The 19,835-nt window shown below is 42.8% G+C and overlaps 2 protein-coding genes across 2 annotated transcripts in view; one reads left to right on the top strand and one right to left on the bottom strand.

Annotated features, from left to right (window-relative positions):
* Positions 1-915, bottom strand: part of knstrn (kinetochore localized astrin (SPAG5) binding protein) — a 32,835-nt gene extending 31,920 nt beyond the window's left edge. The window contains exon 1 of the mRNA XM_078233169.1: positions 835-915. The gene's annotated coding sequence lies outside the window, so the exon portion shown is untranslated. The remainder of the gene's footprint in view (positions 1-834) is intronic.
* Positions 916-1,144: 229 nt separating this feature from the next.
* The window catches only part of knl1 (kinetochore scaffold 1), a 91,994-nt gene continuing 73,303 nt past the window's right edge, over positions 1,145-19,835 (top strand). Inside the window, exons 1-6 of the mRNA XM_078233243.1 lie at positions 1,145-1,225; positions 12,925-12,982; positions 13,893-13,935; positions 18,121-18,180; positions 19,012-19,079; positions 19,193-19,242. Of these exons, the coding sequence (XP_078089369.1) occupies positions 12,948-12,982; positions 13,893-13,935; positions 18,121-18,180; positions 19,012-19,079; positions 19,193-19,242 (256 nt within the window). The 5' untranslated portion in view covers positions 1,145-1,225; positions 12,925-12,947. The remainder of the gene's footprint in view (positions 1,226-12,924; positions 12,983-13,892; positions 13,936-18,120; positions 18,181-19,011; positions 19,080-19,192; positions 19,243-19,835) is intronic.

Raw genomic sequence — 19,835 nt, forward strand, 5'->3', positions numbered from 1 at the left:
CCCCTTCAAAAAAACTCAATCAAATTTGAGACACATGATTTTCCACTCACAAAGCCATGCTGACTGTCCCTAATCAGTACTTGCATCTCAAAATGTCTGTAGATTCTGTCTCTCAAAATACCTTCCAACAATTTACCCACCACAGATGTGAGGCTTGCAGCCACTAATCAGCCCTCACAACCAATAAACCTAATCGTCAAGACATTAATTCTACAGCTAACATACCCCACTACCTTGTCACTGATCCTAAACAGCCAACAAATCCCATTAACATGAATCACTGGTCACTCTTGCAGAAACCTGACAAGCCACCATTACCTCTGGTCACTAACACTCCATCACTGACAATAACTCACCATTACCTGTAACTCACTAATACCCCCACATTTAATAAACCACCAGTTGCTTTGGTCATTAATGTCCCACTTACTGACAGTGACCCATCATTACCTCTAGTCACGGATGTCCCCTCAACTGGTAATAACCCATCATCCACATTCACGGACATACCACAGAGTCAATCCCCAGCATTAAGTGTAGTCCCCACCTAAACCCAATAATTTACTGTCACTTGCAGGCACTAATGCCCCTCACAGTTAATTGTTCACTATTACCAATGATCTCTAATATTCCCACACCCGAAATTCTGCTGGCAGTGGTTGCACTCACTGTTATCACATTATTGATAGCCCACAACTAACTGCCTGTAGTCACTGACAAACCTAACCCATACCATTACTCCCCACACAGGAGTACCTCCGCTAACCCACATCATTACCTCCTCTCCTCACTACTCCAGCATTCATAGATACAAACATTAACCCACACCATTACCTCCTCTCCTCTCCTCTCCAGCTCCACTCTGGCATTCAGTGGGGAAAAATTAATCGCCGCCTCACAATTTAAACCTGGCACCGCCTCTGTCGTGCCGTCACTTCCAGCTCGCGACCGACGATTAAATTATTTTCCCTGGGAAATAAAAATGTACTTGCGGTGTCGGAAGTCTTCCCCTTGTTAATAACAATTATTATTTTCGACATCTCCCATTTTTACAGACGGTTGGTGAAAAGTCTTTGCCCAGCTGGCTGGCGTCGAGCCGTTAGTGCGCAGGCGCGGCGGCTCGCGTAAGGCGAGGCGGTTGAGTTTAAAATTCTGGGGCGGGGAGGCGCGCGCGCGGGGATTGGCTGGCGGCGGCGTTCACCCTGTAAATACTGTTAGAAAACAGGTAAGGAATGGAGATGTGAGTAACAGAATGACTGTGATGTGTTCAGCCTCTTGTCATTGCAAATTCTGCTTGGTGGATGGGTCGCTCTCCTGTAGGGAAAGGCGCATAAAAATGTCCGCTTTGTGTTGGCGGGGTGGACAATTCCAGGCTGCAAGGTGGACTGACTGAGGGGACCGAATATTAAACCACCCGCCTCCATTTTAAACAACACTGGGTTGTCAGCTCTTCCCAGTTATTTGACTGCACTTCTGTCATCCCGCAAAAGCACCCGCCTGTCACTGTTTTCTCTTCTGGGGAGACTTTCAAGCCCTCTAGGTTCGCTTCAATCCTGACGGATCCGACCCCTCCACTTGCACACTCGCTTGTCGAGTTGGTGTCAGCCTTAAAGTTTATTTATTAGTGTCACAAGTTGGCTCCACAGATACCGTCAGACCTGTTGGCATTTTCTGTTCTTTTCAGATTCCATCATCTGCAGTATTTTGCTTTAAGGCTTACATTAATACTAATGAAGTTATTGTGAAAATCCCCTAGTTGCACACTGAGGGAGAATTTAGAATGTCCACTGCACCTAACCAGCTCGTTTTGTTTGGACTGTGGGGAGAAACCCATGCAGACATGGGGAGAACGTGCAGACTCCGCATTGACTGTGACCTGAGCTGGGAATCAAACCCGGGTCCCTGCCGTTGTAAGGCAACAGTGCTAACCACTGTGGCCTGTTGTATGCCAATTTAACTATCCTGTTTTCCCACCTTGTCACAATGATTGTATCGTTCCTCGTTGGTTGTAAAACACTTTTGAGATGTCCTGATTTCTAAGCCTTATGCAGTAAATTTTTGATCCCCCACCTCTTCCTCCAATGTTTTGTTTCATGAATTTTCTGGCACACCACCTTGAATATAAGGCAATGAGAAATAGGAGCAGGAGTTAGGGCAATTGACCCTGGAGTCAACTTTGCCTTTCAATAAGATTATGACTGATCTGATGGTGGCCTTCGCTCCACTTTTCCTGCCTCCCATCGACTCCCTTGTTGATCAAAAATCTGTCTTAACTCAGCCTTGAATATATTTAATAACTCCAACCTCCAGTTCAAGATCGATGATTAAATTCTATTCCCTGGGAAATAAAAATTCATGTGTTTTCGAACATCTTCCCCCTCTTATTATTATTTTCAACATCTCCGATTGTAAGAGACATATGGTTAAAAATCAAATTTCAAAGATTAATTACTCTCTCAGAAGAAATTCCTCCTCCTTCATCTTAACTTCATCTTATTTTGAAACTGAGTACTCTAGTTTTTGATTCCCCAATGAGGGAAATGTTCTCGCAATGTCTGCCCTGTCAAAGCCCCTCCGAATCTTGTATGTTTCAATAAGATCATCTCTTGTTCTTCTAAACGCAAATGAATATAGGCCCAATCTACTCAACCTTCCCATGTAAGATGATTCTTAATCCCAGGAACCAGCCTAGTGAACGTTCTCTGAATGTAATTATGTCCTTCCTTGAGTAAGTCTCCAATGCTCTGTACAGTTGTCACAAGGCTCCCCCACTTTTACACTCCTGAGTTTATGCAAGACACTAGTTATACAAGACAGTAGTTAGACCTCAGCTGGAGTATTATGTGCAGTTCTGGGTGCCAGAAGAATGTGAATGTGTTGGAAAGTGTACAGAAGAAGTTTAGAAGAATGGTTCCAGGGATGAAAAACTTCAGTTATGAAGATAGTTTGAAGAAGTTGGTACTGTTCTCTTTGGAGAGGAGAAGCCTGAGAAGATTTGATAGAGGTGCTCAAAATCATGAGGGGGCTGGGCAGAGTAGATGGTGAGAAACGATTCCTGCTCGTAAAAGGATTGAGAATGAGAGGGCACAGATTTAAAGTGATTTGCATCAGAAGCAAATGCATTGCGCGAAAAACTATTTCACAGTGAGTAAGTCGAGCCTGGGATGCACTGCCTGGAAGTGTGGTGGAGGGAGTTTCAATCAAGGCATTCAAGAGGGTATTAGATGATTGTTTGAATCAAACAATGTGCAGTGATACAGGGAAAAGGCCGGTGAATGGCACTACGCCATAATGTTCATGCAGACACAATGGCCAAAGGCTTCCTGCACCATGACAATTTTGTGATTACTCCTCCCTTACAATAAAAATCAACATTACATTTGCCTGAGCTGCATGCTAACTTTCTGTGATTCATGTATGAGGACAATCCGATTCTTCTACCACTGCATTCTGCAGTCTCTCTATTTAAATGATATTCTGCAATTCTATTCTTCCCACTAAAGTGGACAACCCCATTTTTCCACATTACACTCCATCTGTCAAATTTTTGCCAGTTTGCACACTTCCTCCTGACAAGCCCCGGAAGGTCTCATAACCCGTGAACACCTGCCCCTTAAAGGGGTCATGCTATGACATTCCTCTCCCCCCAAGTTATTTTACGATAATATAAACATATGTACAGATATATATAGCCAAGAGAGGTCACTCGGCAAACTTCACAAAGTTAGTTGCTCTGGGGTCTCCTCGACTCTTCTGGAGCAGTGCAACTCTACACCTGCGTTCTCTAAGCTAGAGGTAACTGAATCTTCCATAGCAGTAGGTGGTGCGCCAAGAGATTCCGAGTTGAACTAGAGCCGGCGCCCTCTTCCTCAGCTGTCTTTTGCTGTCTGTCGAGATTCTTCCTGGAGAACACTAGGTCTTGCTAGCACCGACTCAGCTGCTGACATACTGAACTCTTTTATGGAGTCTTGACGACTGGCAGTGGGGGCTATAGCTTCCTGCCTTCAGATGTGATTGATATGTTTCTGCACTTGCGACCCTGCAGGTTGGGCTAGTCTTCCGAATGATCTTCCCAGGTACCCAAATTGTCCCCCTTGCTGCTGAAGTTGCAGGCAAAAACCAAATTGTTCAGGTTAAATGACCTGTCACCCCTAACGGAATCATGATTGTCCTTCTGCGAGGCTTGCTTCGCCTCCACCCTCCCTGCCAAATTTAGGAAAACGACGTCAAGGTGGGTATTCTGGCATTGATTCATCAGTAATTCAGTCGGCTTAACCCCTGTACTAGCTTGAGGGGTGGTTTAATGGAGAGTAGGAAATTGCCAGTGGTCTGTTGGACTGTTTCCTCATTGATGCTTTGAAAGTCTGTAGTGCTCTTTCTGCCATACCACTGGAACTGGGATGGCATAGGGCCGCGCATATATGCTGGATGCTGTTCCTTCTGACAAAGTGCTTTTTAGATAGGGGGAATTAGATGGTTTGGGATCAGCTGGATCAGTGTCTTCTTTCATTTCTGATGATTGTGACCTCTCTGGTCTCTGATTTTCATTTTCTTGCTCAATTGCAGTCAAAGCTCTTCAGTTTCTTCTTACTGTGCCCTGTTCCCTCCGGACAATATAAAACATCAACTGCAGTGATTTCACCGCTATTTCTCCAAATCTTGATTGATCTCTGATCTAACCTGTTCTCCTTGTCGAAGATCTGATAATGTTCTTGCTCGGGATCAGTATTACTCTGGTAAATTTTCTCTTTGCCGTACTTGTTCTAAATCTGCATCTTTGACCTATGGTATCAGTATGGATGGGTAAGAATCAGTGTCTGCAACTTTCTTTCCATGAGTAACCCACATGGAGCCAATCTATTGTACAAGGGTGAGGATCTATAACTCGAGTGCTAGTTGAAAATCTTCGTTCTTTTTCAGTAATGCCTTTACAGTTTTCAGCTTCTCTGTTTGCCATTTTTAAAATTCATTCGTGTGGCATAGTTGTTGTTGGCTGGCCAGCATTTATTGCCTATCCCTAGTTGCCCTTGAGAAGGTGGTGGTGAGTCGTTGCAATCCATGTGCTGTGGGTTGACCCACAATGCCATTATGGAGGGAATTCCAGGATTTTGACCCTTCGCGACTGCGAAGGAACAGCAATATATTTCTAAGTCAGGACGGTTAGTGGCTTGGAGGAGAACTTGCAGGTGGTGGTGTCCCCATGTATCTGCTGCCCTTGTCCTTCTAGATGGAAGTGGTTGTGGGTTTGGAAGGTGCTGTCTAATGATCTTTGGTGAATTGTTGCAGTGCATCTTGTAGATAATACACACTGCTGCTACTGAGCGTTGGTGGTGGAGGGAATGGATGTTTGTAGATGTGGTGCCAATCGATCAGGCTGCTTTGTCCTGGTTGGTGTCAAGCTTCCTGTGTTGTTGGAGCTGCGCCCATTCAGGCAAGTGGGGAGTCATCATCACACTCCTGACTTGTGCCTTGCAGATGGTGGATAGACTCTGGGGAGTCAGGAGGTGAGTTACTCACCGCAGTATTCCTAATCTCTGACCTGCTCTTGTAGCCACTGTTTATGTGGCGAGTTCAGTTGAGTTTCTGGTCAATGGTAACCCCAAGGATGTTTACAGTGGGGGATTCAGTGATTGTAACACCATTGAATGTCATGGGGCGGTAGAGTGTCTCTTATTGGTGATTCGTCAACTTGCTTGAATGAATCCAAATAATTCTGTAATCTCTTAACAGTCCACAATTCGCAAACATTGAGTTATCTGATATCACAATATCAAGAATCTGATAGGCTATAACAACATTTTTTTTGGATAACATCACTGATTCTGATTTGTGACCAAGTATCTTTTTCACTTCAATCCATCTTGAGCTGTAATACTTTTTTGAACATTTCTCTTTATGCTCAAATAAATTCATTCCTAGGTGTTCCCAAGGCCTTGTAGGAAAACAAGATGACTTGGTGATTCTTTTGATTTCTGTCTGTGAATTGATTTCTGGATATAATTTCTTCCAATGACTTTGAAAGAGTCCGTGACTAAACTGAATACTGTGCCCTAGCTCTGCACTTGGGACAGGTTGACTATCCTTTATCTGAAACCCTCGGGGCCAATAGTGTTTCGGGTTTCAGATTATTTCAGTTTTCGAATATGGCATATAAACTTGCTTTACAATAGCCTAAACCTAGGTTAGTTGTAGTCTAAAGTTGAGAAAATGGCTACAAAAATAAGTTGTATGATTGAATAATAAATACAGGATACTTGTAATTTTCTTTTTGACACGTTCACCACCAAAATTGCAAAGTAAACAGTGCAGACTAACAACTAGACTTCCCACGCTATGGTAAGTATGTTGGCTATCTAATGCAAAATTTTCTGATCTGCTAATGTTCCTCATCTGATTTTTGAGCCATTTTGATTTTACTCAATCTTTGTGTAACATATGGACTGTCATTACAGAAAACTCAACTTCAGCCACAAATTCAATATGGCATTTTTCTGGATTCTGTTACAATGCCTGCTAGTACATCTGCTGTGCTCTGTTGTTTCCCATGGACATATACTTATGAGTATCAAATCTCACCTAATTTAAACCTTTTGAACTCTTGATAGCATCACTGCAAGTTCTTTCTAATTCAATAGTTTTGCTCCAGGTTTGTGGTCTGTTTCTATCGTAATGTGAAGGCTTGAGACATAGCGAATTTCTTTCTTGCACACAATGCTACTACTGCTTCCTTTTTTGATTACTATGTACCTCATCTGTTATGAACGTGATGAGTAATAGACCAAACTACGTTTTCCATCTTTGTCCCTGAAAAAGTACTGCACCCCATCCTCGGCAGCACCCAATGTTATTATTGCAGGTAATTCCTAATCGTAATGTGCCAATACAACAAGCCCTCGCTTAACGTTGATGCACTAAATGTTTTTTTCACTAACGATGTTAACAAAATAGTATAAATATATCCATTTACTGTTTCAGTGTCACTTTAATGCTGTTTCCCACATACTTTCTCTTCTATGGCCTGTCTGTTCACGACTTTTCCCACAATGTTTCTAGTCTCTCCCTCGATCCATCTTCCTCCCACTACTTTCTTTACTTGGTCCTCGGGTTCTGTTCTTCAGTGGCTTCTGAATTCTGGTTCCTGACTTCTTTGGGTAACTTGCTGGCTTTGTTCCTGAAGTGGAGATGCCGACGTTGGACTGGGGTAAACACAGTAAGAAGTCTCACAACACCAGGTTAAAGTCCAACAGGTTTGTTTGGTAGCACAAGCCACTAGCTTTGGGAGCGCTGCCCCTTCATCAGGTGAGTGGGAGTTCTGTTCACAAACAGGGCATATAAAAACACAAACTCAATTTACAAAATAATGGTTGGAATGCGAGTCTTTACAGGTAATCAAGTCTTAAAGGTACAGACAATGTGAGTGGAGAGAGGGTTAAGCACAGGTTAAAGAGATGTGTATTGTCTCCAGCTAGGACAGTTAGAGAGATTTTGCAAGCCCAGGCAAGTCGTGGGGGTTACAGATAGTGTGACATGAACCCAAGATCCCGGTTGAGGCCGTCCTCATGTGCAGAACTCGGCTATCATTCTCTGCTCAGCGACTCTACGTTGTCGTGAAGGCCACCTTGGAGAACGCTTACCCGAAGATCAGAGACCGAATGCCTGTGACCGCTGAAGTGTTCCCCAACAGGAAGAGAACACTCTTGCTTGGTGATTGTCGAGCGGTGTTCATTCATCCGTTGTCGTAGGGTCTGCATGGTCTCCCCAATATACCATGCCTCGGGACATCCTTTCCTGCAGCGTATCAGGTAGACAACGTTGACCAAGTTGCAAGTGTATGTACCGTGTATGTGGTGGATGGTGTTCGCACGTGAGATGATGGCATCCGTGTCGATGATCCGGCACGTCTTGCAGAGGTTGCTGTGGCAGGGTTGTGTGGTGTCGTGGTCACTGTTCTCCTGAAGGCTGGGTAGTTTGCTGCGGACAATAGTCTGTTTGAGGTTGTGCGGTTGTTTGAAGGCAAGAAGCGGGGGTGTGGGGATGGCCTTGGCGAGATGTTCGTCTTCATCAATGACATGTTGAAGGCTCTGGAGAAGATGTCGTAGCTTCTCCGCTCTGGGGAAGTACTGGACGACGAAGGGTACTCTGTCCGCCGTGTCCCGTGTTTGTCTTCTGAGGAGGTCGGTGCGGTTTTTCGCTGTGGCGCGTTGGAACTGTCGATCGATGAGTCAAGTGTCATATCCTGTTCTTATGAGGGCATCTTTCAGCGTCTGGAGGTGTCTGTTGCGATCCTCCTCATCTGATTAGATCCTGTGTGTACGGAGGGCTTGTCCGTAGGGAATGGCTTCTTTAACGTGTTTAGGGTGGAAACTGGAGAAGTGGAGCATCGTGAGGTTATCCGTGGGCTTGTGGTACAGTGAAGTGCTGAGGTGACTGTCCTTGATGGAGATGCATGTGTCCAAGAATGCAACTGATTCCGGAGAGTAGTCCATGGTGAGTCTGATGGTGGGATGGAACTTGTTGATATCATCATATAGTTGTTTCAGTGATTGTTCACCATGAGTCCAAAGGAAGAAAATGTCATCGATGTATCTAGTGTATAGCATCGGTTGAAGGTCCTATGCGGTGAAGAGGTCTTGTTCGAACCTGTGCATGAAGATGTTGGCATATTGAGGTGCGAATTTGGTCCCCATGGCTGTTCCGTGTGTCTGGATGAAGAACTGGTTGTTGAAGGTGAAGACATTGTGGTCCAGGATGAAGCGGATGAGTTGTAAAATTGCATCTGGAGACTGGCAGTTGTTGGTGTTGAGTACTGAGGCAGTTACAGCAATGCCATCGTCGTGGGGGATGCTGGTGTAGAGTGCCGAGACATCCATTGTGACGAGGAGTGCTCCTGGTTCAACTGCTCTGTGTGCTGAGTTTCTGTAGGAAAGGATGTCCCGAGGCATGGTACATTGGGGAGACCATGCAGACGCTATGACAACGGATGAATGAACACCGCTCGACAATCAACAGGCAAGAGTGTTTTCTTCCTGTTGGGGAACACTTCAGCGGTTACGGGCATTCGGCCTCTGATCTTTGGGTAAGCGTTCTCCAAGGCGGCCTTCACGACAACGCAGAGTCGCTGAGCAGAGACTGATAGCCAAGTTCCGCACATATGAGGACGGCCTCAACCGGGATCTTGGGTTCATGTCACACTATCTGTAAACCCCACGACTTGTCTGGGCTTGCAAAATCTCACTAACTGTCCTGGCTGGAGACAATACACATCTCTTTAACCTGTGCTTCACCCTCTCTCCACTTACATTGTCTGTACCTTTAAGACTTGATTACCTGAAAAGACTCGCATTCCAACCATTGTTATTGAGTTTATGTCTTTATATACCCTGTTTGTGAACTGAACTCCCACTCACCTGATGAAGGGGCAGCGCTCCGAAAGCTAGTGGCTTGTGCTACCAAATAAACCTGTTGGACTTTAACCTGGTGTTGTGAGACTTCTTACTGTGTTTGTTCCTGAACACTCACTGGTGTCGGCCTCCACCTAGTGGCAGTGAAATAGTCAGGACTTTAGCTGCTACTGGCACTGTCCAACCTCTGCCACTAGGTGGAGCCTGGTCAATTGTACTGTACTGAGATGAATAATATAATTTAAAATTGAATTGTATATTTCTTTTATATTTATTGATGTATTTTGCAAATTATTTCAAGGAATGTGCAGTTCTGCTCATGTATGGTCTAGTATTTCAACTTTGTGACAGTGTACCTTTAAGAAATGTTTTTTTAAACATGTTCTCTCTAGCTCTCCCAGCCTCAGCAGATGTCATTGTTGCTGAGTTGGCTGGAGTTGTCCTTTTTATTGCTCCTTCTGTGGTTTAAATGAGGGTTGTTTATTTTTACTTTGGGATCTTTTATGACCCTGCATAGTTAGGAGAAAGACTGATCGGCAGATCATGTGTTTTGGACAGTTTTTTTTCCTCTTCATAGTGAATTCAAGGTTTCATTTTCTGTTTTGGCTGGCTGCACTTGAGTATTAGAAGGGACAACAAGCTGAGAAGAAGTGTTTCTCTCTCCCTGGTTTTGGAAATTCTTTTGGTTAGCTGAAAGCAAGGCTTCTTGCCTTCCTGGAGTAGAGAATCTACTGTTGGTGGCTTGACCAGAGTGTCTCCTTGGTGTTCTGGGAATCTGTTCTGACTTCAAACTGTTTTGAGTATATTCAGAGGGCTGCTGGAGGTTAGAAGGCTGAGAAATCAGGGTTTCAATTCTCCAACCAAAGGACTCAGCTCGAGCATTCATTTTTGCTGTGTTAAACCTGTGGAAAGGGTTTTTGTCTATGGGAGATTTTGTTTGATTGGAATAGCTTAGATATATTTGTTAAGGATGATACATTATTGTGGTTGTTTTGTTTTGGTTCATAATTGATAAAAGATATTGCTAATTTTCTTTCCATACATGTTAACTTTATTCTTAAATAAACGTTGTTTGATGAAAGCTCCCAGTGGGTCGTTTGAATCACCTGAAGTTATCCTGGCCCAATTCAAAGTGCAAAACTTATGATCCATGTGGGCTTCATTAAAACACTTTGGAGTTTCTGACCTGAATTATAACAATTTGTACATTGTTTTGCCAGATGAGAAATGTCTGAAGGCACCCAACTCTGGCTTTAACATTGATTCTTGTAGGAACCTATAATTCTTTTCGGCAGTCGTGATTTTTCAAGAGCGCAACTACAACTTTAAGGGATTACTTCTTTGATTTTTTTGATTTCCTGATATGTTCCCAACATCATTCATTGTCTTGGCATAATAACTGGCATAGTGGCTTGTAGAGATGTTGAGCAGTTTTTAACAAATGTTACCACTTGATTTGATCTTTAACTGTAATGCTCCTTGCAGCTGGAAATTCTTTTATGTTTCTGCTTTTCAGTGCATCAACCTTTATTCCTGATGCACTCACTTTGTGATCAAGAATCTTGATTGATGGCTGTGAAAACTTGCACTTACTGTTGTCTATCCTGCCTCTTCTCAGCATTGCCCTCACTCTCGCATCATGCTCAGCTTGAGTGGATCCATGTGTCAACTTGTTATCTATGTGGCAAACAACTTCGTGTAAGCCATCAAAAAGATTTGTCACTGTTCTTTGAAAGTTCTCTGGTGCTGATGTTATTCCAAAGGGTAACTTGTTTAAAAAAAAAACCTTCCAAATGGTGTTATGAAAGTTCTGAGAAGCTTGGACTCCTTTTCTTGTGGTACTTGCTAGAATCCACTTTTGGCATCGATTTTAGGGAATATTGAGATCTTTCCAAACTTTGCTAAACTCTCATCTGCTGATACCATTGGATGGACTTTTTCACAGCTTAATTGAGTTGTGGGCGATCAACATACATTCTTGTGATTCGGAACTGGTATCATCCGTAAGCACCCACTTGTTGGCTCTTGTGTGGCGAAAATTACCCCTTGTAATACTGTTGAGTTGATCATTTTTTTAAACCTTTGGAAGTAAAGGGTGTGGAACCTTTTTTGGGTGTATATAAGAATATTGGTTTAGTTTCTGGGCTTAGTGTTATATGTTGCACTGTTTTTAGCTCTCCCAGATGTGTAAATAACTTCCAAAATTCTGCTTTGAAGTCTCTTAATTGACCTTCGTTATTCTTTTTTCTATTCTGAGTATCATACATGCCTTTTGACTTAAAAGTGAACAACTCTGATCCTGAATTATGCATAGTATTTCAGTAATTACTTTCTCTGTTTTAAGTTAGCTGTTAATTCTTCCAGAACCTTCAGCTTTGTTCCTCCTGGTCCATGTAGCTTTTTGTAGGATGATTGAAGAATTCCCTTGTTAGGTTCAGCAGCTGAAACTGGTGCTCCAACATCTAATTTAGCATGTGTCCTGTCCTCTTCAGGATCTCTGCACTCAAATAATTTCCACTTAACGTCTTGGGAATCTTCAACTTAATGGACTTGTGTTCTGCCTGTTTTCTTTCCAATGTGAAATACTGCCTGAAAGTGCCCTGTTTTTTTTTTGCAGCAATGGCATTGCAAGTTTTTGGAGGCACAATTCTTATGCCAGTATTTTTCTCTTCCACCACAGCTCGTCTGGTTGCCTCCCCTCATGCTGAATGTGTCCTCCTCTCTATTTTTCCTTTGTTTGTTGAATTCAGCTGTATGTTATTTTGGGATTTAGACTATCTATTACTCTCCTCTGACTACTGACTGGTTCTGCCTCCGGATCTTGGCTTTCCTACTTTAATTAAATTGCCTTTGCTCACATCGTGTCTTCTCTGAAAATAATTATCTGAGAATGCATCATGCGTTACTCTAACAGCTATTCTGTCGAGGATTAGCTCCTTTTTCAGATTAGCGTACTCTTGATCTTTGTGTGACATCACAGACTATTACAGTTAACTCTTTATGGGGCTTGGTGTAACATTCTTCATTATGCTACAAGATGAGGAATTGGTTGACGCAGTAGCACAAATTTCCATGATCTTCAGTGAAGAAACCAGTAAGAGCCAGCTGTGGGCCTTAATTTGAGCTGCTTTTGGTAGTAACCCATTAATGTTTCATCAGAAATAGTTCCATAGACCCAATTTTCTAGAAATTGGCATGGATTTGAATGTTCTAACGGTGCTAATATTGCTCCATAAGGCATCTCCTCTGCTTGCCAATGAGATCCACATCCTGTGAAAGAATAAAACAAACCTCCAGGAGACTTCAGTAAGTAAACGGGTGAGTGATGTAAGGGGCTGCTATGTTCTTGCTGAACTGAACAGGCCTGCAACAAAAATGTTTGCCACTGAGACTTCATTTCTGGTTCCTTTTCCACCATTTCTTGCGTATGTTATGCTATGCAGTTTGTCTTATTTGAAGTTTAGAGGGCTCTGAGGCCAACATTTTCCTATTGAGTTGTAATTTTTTTATTTGTCTTCTACAGGTTTTCAATTGTTGGTTTAAACCATGGATGAAAATTATCCTGTGTTTCCAGAGGCTAAGTATGTACTTCTGTGATGAATAGCACCTCAAACTGTTTTAGCTTTGCTATTATTTATGTGTACAATGTACTAGTAGAGTTCTTAATAGTACATGAAACTCAACATTAATCATTCTTTTGTTACTGTGATCAAGTTTCATGTGGTCACGGACACTGATGGAATATCTCACATGCTGTTTTCCTCTGTCCTTTCCCTGTTATGGCTGGGATTCATTCCATATTTGGCTCCCATTTGGTGACAGTACCTGTTGGACCCACTGTACTTGCAATCAAATGCACTAAGCAAGAGCCAAACCCAAATACCTATTTTTGTTTGGAAAAATTGGGGCAATCTATGAAACAATTTGATGAAGAATGGAAAATCTGCAGTTCTGTATTTTATTGAAATGGAGTCAGTGGAGTCAACCATTTGTCTTTGATATAAATTGATGTGGTATAAAGTATTTAGAACTGCTAGAATTACAATAGTAAACTATTCAGTTTCCAGCAGTTTTGTAACTTTTTGACTATATTTTTGCCAAAGAGAAATTACATTGAGCCTGGTTCAGTGTATACAACAGCTCATCCAATACTTGCCAACTTAGTTAAACTGTATTATCCTGGCATTCAGTCCTGATGAGAAGGTATTGCCCTCAGGTATATCCCAATGCTTCAACAGTCTTGGAGATTATGCCTATCCATATTTTATATCCTCTTCAAATTATTCCACGCTTCTCAAAATCAATCTGATAGAACTGCATTATCAAATGTTGGCCCTTCCATATCATTAATTGTGCATTCTCAAAACAGAATTCCAATTTTCAGCACTGCAAAATCAAAGTTTCGTCAAATCAGTAGACTTCAAAGATTACCAGGAATAGAGAGGTGTTGAATTAGAAGTGGATCTAATAATATTGCTTTTTTTTTCTCAGTGTTGAAAACGGGGAAGGGAAATGCAAGAGACGGCAGTCGGGTGTAAGTTTTTGATTAACTGTTGGTTCTCTTTTGCATGACCTAAGGCTAACAAAGTGCATTTGAAAAGCTTTTAAAAATGTTGACATGAAATTTCAAATGTATTTTTTGTCTTGCTCACCTGTCTGAATGGTGCATCTATAGCTGATGATCAGCATCGAAACATAGAATTCCACCTGAAACAGATGCTGACTGACCTGCTATGCATTTCCAGGTTTCTAATTTTACATTTATCTGTAATGCCTCTTTTATTACATCCTGATGCAGTGAACACAATTTGATCGTGGTGAATGCAATTTGAAATCTCAATAGTCCTAATTTTGGACAATGGCATAAAAAGCAATCCACAGATGATTGACAATTCAGTAGTGGAATACCAAAATTGTGGCCACAAAAGATCTAGCAACCCTGATTCGATCCATATTTGTGTTGGTTTCTCCTATTTGAATATCACAAACCCAAAGGTTTGAAAAGGTTTAAGAATGTTTCCTCATTGATGAATAAACCCATATCTGAACTTGTTCTTTGTGACACATGCATTCGGGGTTATTGGCTGGTGGTGCTGAGCCCAAAATAAATTTGGACCTTTGAAATTAAAGAATTGGGCACTCTAAATTAAACTACAGTCAGTTCCAGCAAATAACCTGACAAATCGGACCTGGCCAAAGTTCGAATATACAGAACTCAGGTTGTTGGGGCATGTCTGGCATGTCGGGAAGTGGAGGAATAGATATGTCAGGAGATTCTGGATATGTGCAGAAGAAATAGGGTTGTTGTAGTGGGAGACTTCAATTTCCCTGGTATAGACTGGAAAGTGCTTAGGGCTGGGGGTCTGGACGGGGAGGAATTTGTAAAATGCGTACTGGAAGGTTCTTTGGAACAGTATGTAGATAGCCCAACTAGAGAGGGGGCTATACTGGATCTAGTTCTGGGAAATGAGCCCAGTCAGGTCGTCAAAGTTTTGGTAGGGGAACATGTGGCAAATAGTGACCACAATTCTGTTAACTTTAGGATAGTAATGGACAAGGACGAGTGTTGTCCTAAGGGTCGGGTGCTAACTTGGGGGAAAGCTAACTATAGCCGGATTAGGCAGGAATTGGTAACTATTGATTGGGAGAGGCTGTTCGGGGGTAAGTCCACATCTGGCATGTGGGAGTCTTTTAAGGAACAGTTGATAAGGCTGCAGGACAGGCATGTGCCTGTAAAAAGGAAGGATAGGAAAGGTAGGATTCGAGAGCCGTGGATAACCAGGGAAATTGAGGATCTGATCAAAAAGAAAAAAGAGGCGTAAGTTAGGTCCAGGCAACTGAAAACAGATGCAGCTCTGGAGGAATACAGAGAAAGTAGGAAAGAACTCAAACGGGGAGTTAGAAGGGCAAAAAGAGGTCACGAAATGTTCTTGGCAGACAGGATTAAGGAGAATCCTAAGACATTTTATTCATATGTTAGGAACAAAAGAGTTGTCAGGGAAAAAGTTGGACCTCTCGGGGACAAAGGAGGGGAATTATGCTTAGAACCCAAGAGAATAGGGGAGATCCTAAATGAATACTTTGCATCGGTATTCACAAAGGAGAGGGACTTGTTGACTGGGAGTGTCTCAGAGGGAGGTGTTGACCCGTTAGAGAGAATCTCCATTCAAGGGAGGAAGTGTTAGGTTTTTTTATGTAACATTAAAACTGACAAATCCCCAGGGCCTGATGGCATCTATCCTAGACTGTTCAGGGAGACAAGAGATGCAATTGCTGGGCCTCTGACGGAAACCTTTGTCTCTTCATTGGACACAGGTGAGGTCCCTGAGGATTGGCGGATAGCGAATGAGATAGTGTTATTTAAGAAGGGTAGCAGGGATAACTCAGGTAATTATAGGCCAGTGAGCTTGACGTCCGTGGTAGGGAAATTGTTGGAGAGGATTCTTGGAGACAGGATGTATGCGCATTTAGAACGGAACAATCTCATTAGTGATAGACAGCATGGTTTTGTAAGAGGGAGGTCGTGCCTTACAAATTTGGTGGAGTTTTTTGAGGAAGTGACAAAAACGGTTGACGAAGGAAGTGCCGTGGATGTTGTCTATATGGATTTCAGTAAGGCATTTGACAAAGTCCCTCATGGCAGGTTGGTTAAGAATGTTAAGGCTCATGGGATACAAGGAGAGGTGGCTAGATGGGTAGAGAACTGGCTTGACCACAGGAGACAGAGGGTAGCAGTCGAAGGGTCATTTTCCGGCTGGAGGTCTGTGACCAGTGGTGTTCTGCAGGGCTCTGTACTGGGAGCTCTGCTATTTGTGATATATATAAATGATTTGGAAGAAGGTGTAACTGGTGTTACCAGCAAGTTTGCGGATAACACGAAGATGGCTGAGCTTGCGGATAGCGGTGAACATTGTTGGACAATACAGCAGGATATAGATAGGCTGGAAAATTGGGCGGAGAAATGGCAGATGGAATTTAATCCAGATAAATGCGAAGTGATGCATTTTGGAAGAACTAATGTAGGGGGGAGTTATACAATAAATGGCAGAGCCATCAAGAGTATAGAAACACAGAGGGACCTAGGTGTGCAAGTCCACAAATCCTTGAAGGTGGCAGCACAGGTGGAGAAGGTGGTGAAGAAGGCATATGGTATGCTTGCCTTTATAGGACAGGGTATAGAGTATAAAAGCTGGAGTCTGATGTTGCAGCTGTATAGAACGCTGGCTAGGCCACATTTGGAGTACTGTGTCCAGTTCTGGTCACCGCACTACCAGAAGGACGTGGAGGCTTTAGAGAGAGTGCAAAGAAGGTTTACCAGGATGTTGCCTGGTATGGAGGGTCTTGGCTATGAGGAGAGATTGGGTAAACTGGGCTTGTTCTCCCTGGAAAGACGGAGAATTAGGGGAGACCTAATAGAGGTGTACAAAATTATGAAGGGTCTAGATAGGGTGAACAGTGGGAAGCTTTTTCCCAGGTCGGAGGTGACGATCACGAGGGGTCACGGGCTCAAGGTGAGAGGGGCGAGGTATAACTCAGATATCAGAGGGACGTTTTTTACACAGAGGGTGGTGGGGGCCTGGAATGCGCTGCCAAGTAGGGTGGTGGAGGCAGACACGCTGGCATCGTTTAAGACTTGCCTGGATAGTCACATGAGCAGTCTGGGGATGGAGGGATACAAACGGATGGTCTAGTTGGACCAATGAGCGGCACAGGCTTGGAGGGCCGAAGGGCCTGTTTCCTGTGCTGTACTGTTATCCCATATCCCATCAAGTGATCATTGCTCCTATTTGATATTCACTGTCCGCAGCCTAGATGGGGCCAGACTCCAAGGTGCCCGGGTGGGCTCAGGTGTCTTGTCAACAGGCCATCAATTAGACTATTGGGTGCTGAGGACCCCCCACCCCCGAGACCCCATTGGCAGAAGGTCAAGGTGGAAAACGTGCCAGGCCATGGGGAATAAAAATAGGCAGTCCGGACACCTTGGAAGCGAAGACCGGAGACGACCGAAGAAAAGAAGCAAGCAAAGAAGAAATGGCCAGTGAGAATCACCTTCATAAAGACAAAACAGAGGGACTCACGGACCGGATATACTGCCTACCAAGCCATCTTTATGGGTAGTATAGTTGAATCCTGGGTGTTTTCCTGTATACATTGTGGGTAATTTACAGGTTAATAATATTAAATAAAGTTTGTTGCGTTTTATCTGTGTCCATACTCTGTTCCTCTCATAAATAAAGGCACCAGGGTAAGAAGCTGTTGAAGTATCTGAATTGGACAGATACAACAGGCTACACTTTGATCTCGTTGTTTTCCTATCAGATTGTTTGTTTCAATTGTCTTCTAATGAATGTGCGTGCTCCCCTTTTTTTCTCTCTCTCCCTTCCTCTCTTTTCACCCCTGCTCCCCCTTGCCAACACAGTGCTAAGACCCCTTTGATTGACAAACTCACGAGGGGTCTTCTTCCAATTTAAAGTGGGTGGACATACCATAGAACCCCTGGGTGTCTCCTACAAATGTCTGTGGAACCCAGTTTGGGAACTCTGATATAGGATGTACAATTACTGAAAGCCTCTCTACATCAAAGGCTTTTGAAGTAACACTGTATTGTTTTTAAAATTGCTAAAGCTTTATTGACCCTATGCAAAGTTACTCCTTGACAAATGTCGACCCATGTATATTATAATGTTTGTACTTAAATAACCATTCTTTTCAACCCAAGATTTTGAAAGTTTCAAGGAGCCCACTTCGAACTTTGAAAGAAGCTGAGGTCACCCAGAAGGTAACAAGAAATTACCAAAATAAGCAACATTGTAGAACTGTTCCGATTGCAAATAATATGAAGCTCTGTAGTAGATGTCTTGTGTCTAATGCATTAACACTAAACAATGCATTGATTTTAGGCAAGTCCTAGCTTTGTGCAAATAATAACTTCATTGGTAAAGGAGAAAGATCTGTCAGCTGACGTACTGATTAACTGATCAATTCATAGAAACCCTACAGTACAGAAAGAGGCCATTCGGCCCATCGAGTCTGCACCGACCACAATCCCACCCAGGCCCTATCCCCATGCATTACCTATCTAGTCCCCAGGACGCTAAGGGGCAATTTAGCATGGTCAATCCACCTAAACTGCACATCTTTGGAGTGTGGGAGGAAACCGGAGCACCCGAAGGAAACCCACGTAGACATGGGGAGAACGTACAAACTTCACACAGACAGTGACCCAAGCCGGGAATCGAACCCAGGTCCCAGGCGCTGTGAGGCAGCAGTGCTAACACTGTGCCACCGAGCTGCCCCAATTGATTGTAAGCAACAGTGGGCGTGGATTAAAGAAACCTAACTATAGCGACTGTAACTGGTACTGAAATACAAATGTAAGCATGGTTTAATTTAGTTGGTGTGAGAGGCATGGTTTAAATAACAGGTAGGAAGGTTAACTGGGTATATTTGCTGATGGAGTATTTTTTTGACTATTTTATTTAGAAAATGAGAATGGTGAGCAACATTTGCAGTGCTCAAATATACCAACGTGTAAATAAGCAGAAATGCCAAATACAGGGATGTTACAAACTCTACATTCTGATGAGTTTTCTTTTTGTTTTGGTTGGAGATGGAGCAGGTGGGAAAACTTCGCAGGAGCTCACGAAGAGTCAGCTTTGCAGAGACCAAAGAAGTCAAGTAAGTGAAGGATGTGTAGCTTTTGTGTATTAAAATGTTTTGTACAATTAGATCAGCTACTGACTGAAGTGCGGATTTATGTATTGTGGATCTCACTTTATTTTTCTTTTCAGGGAGTTTGTGACTGATAAAATGATGATGATAATGCAAGATGTGGAGAACGGTAAATATATTTTCATGTCAGAATACAGATGTAACATACAGGTTCAAGTATGTGTGTTGGTTGATTTTTCTCTTTTTACAAAATAACAGTTCTGAGAAAATCATGAGGATCGATGGTCTACTACGCTTTGGGGAAAGAGGAAGCTGTGCTATTGGGATGTGCTTCACTGGATGCACTGAGAACAGTGTGCTGGCAAATCATTTCATTTGAGTGTAGAAAGGGTCTTAAACTAAATAGTTGGGGAGAAGGGTTCACATCAGGGGAGATTTAGAAAGTTAATAGTACAAGTTAATTCGAGTAATGATAACCAGACTGTGACTGAAAGAGATAGTGTGTACAAACACGAGTGGAGCAGCAAAATGTAGTCAGAGTAGGCAAAACTGGTTAAAAAGATAAAATTAAAGGCTTTTAATCTAAATCCATGCAGCATTGGTAACATGATGGATGAATTGCTAGCACAAATAGGAGTACATGAGTATGATAGCCATTATAGAGACATGGTTGTGAAGTGGGAACTGAATTTTAAGAGTATTTGATATTTCGGAAGGATTGGAAGAAAGGTAAAGGTGGTGGAGTAGCTCTGAAATCAGTTC

Source organism: Mustelus asterias, chromosome 18, assembly GCF_964213995.1.
Source record: "Mustelus asterias chromosome 18, sMusAst1.hap1.1, whole genome shotgun sequence".
NCBI lineage: Eukaryota > Metazoa > Chordata > Chondrichthyes > Carcharhiniformes > Triakidae > Mustelus > Mustelus asterias.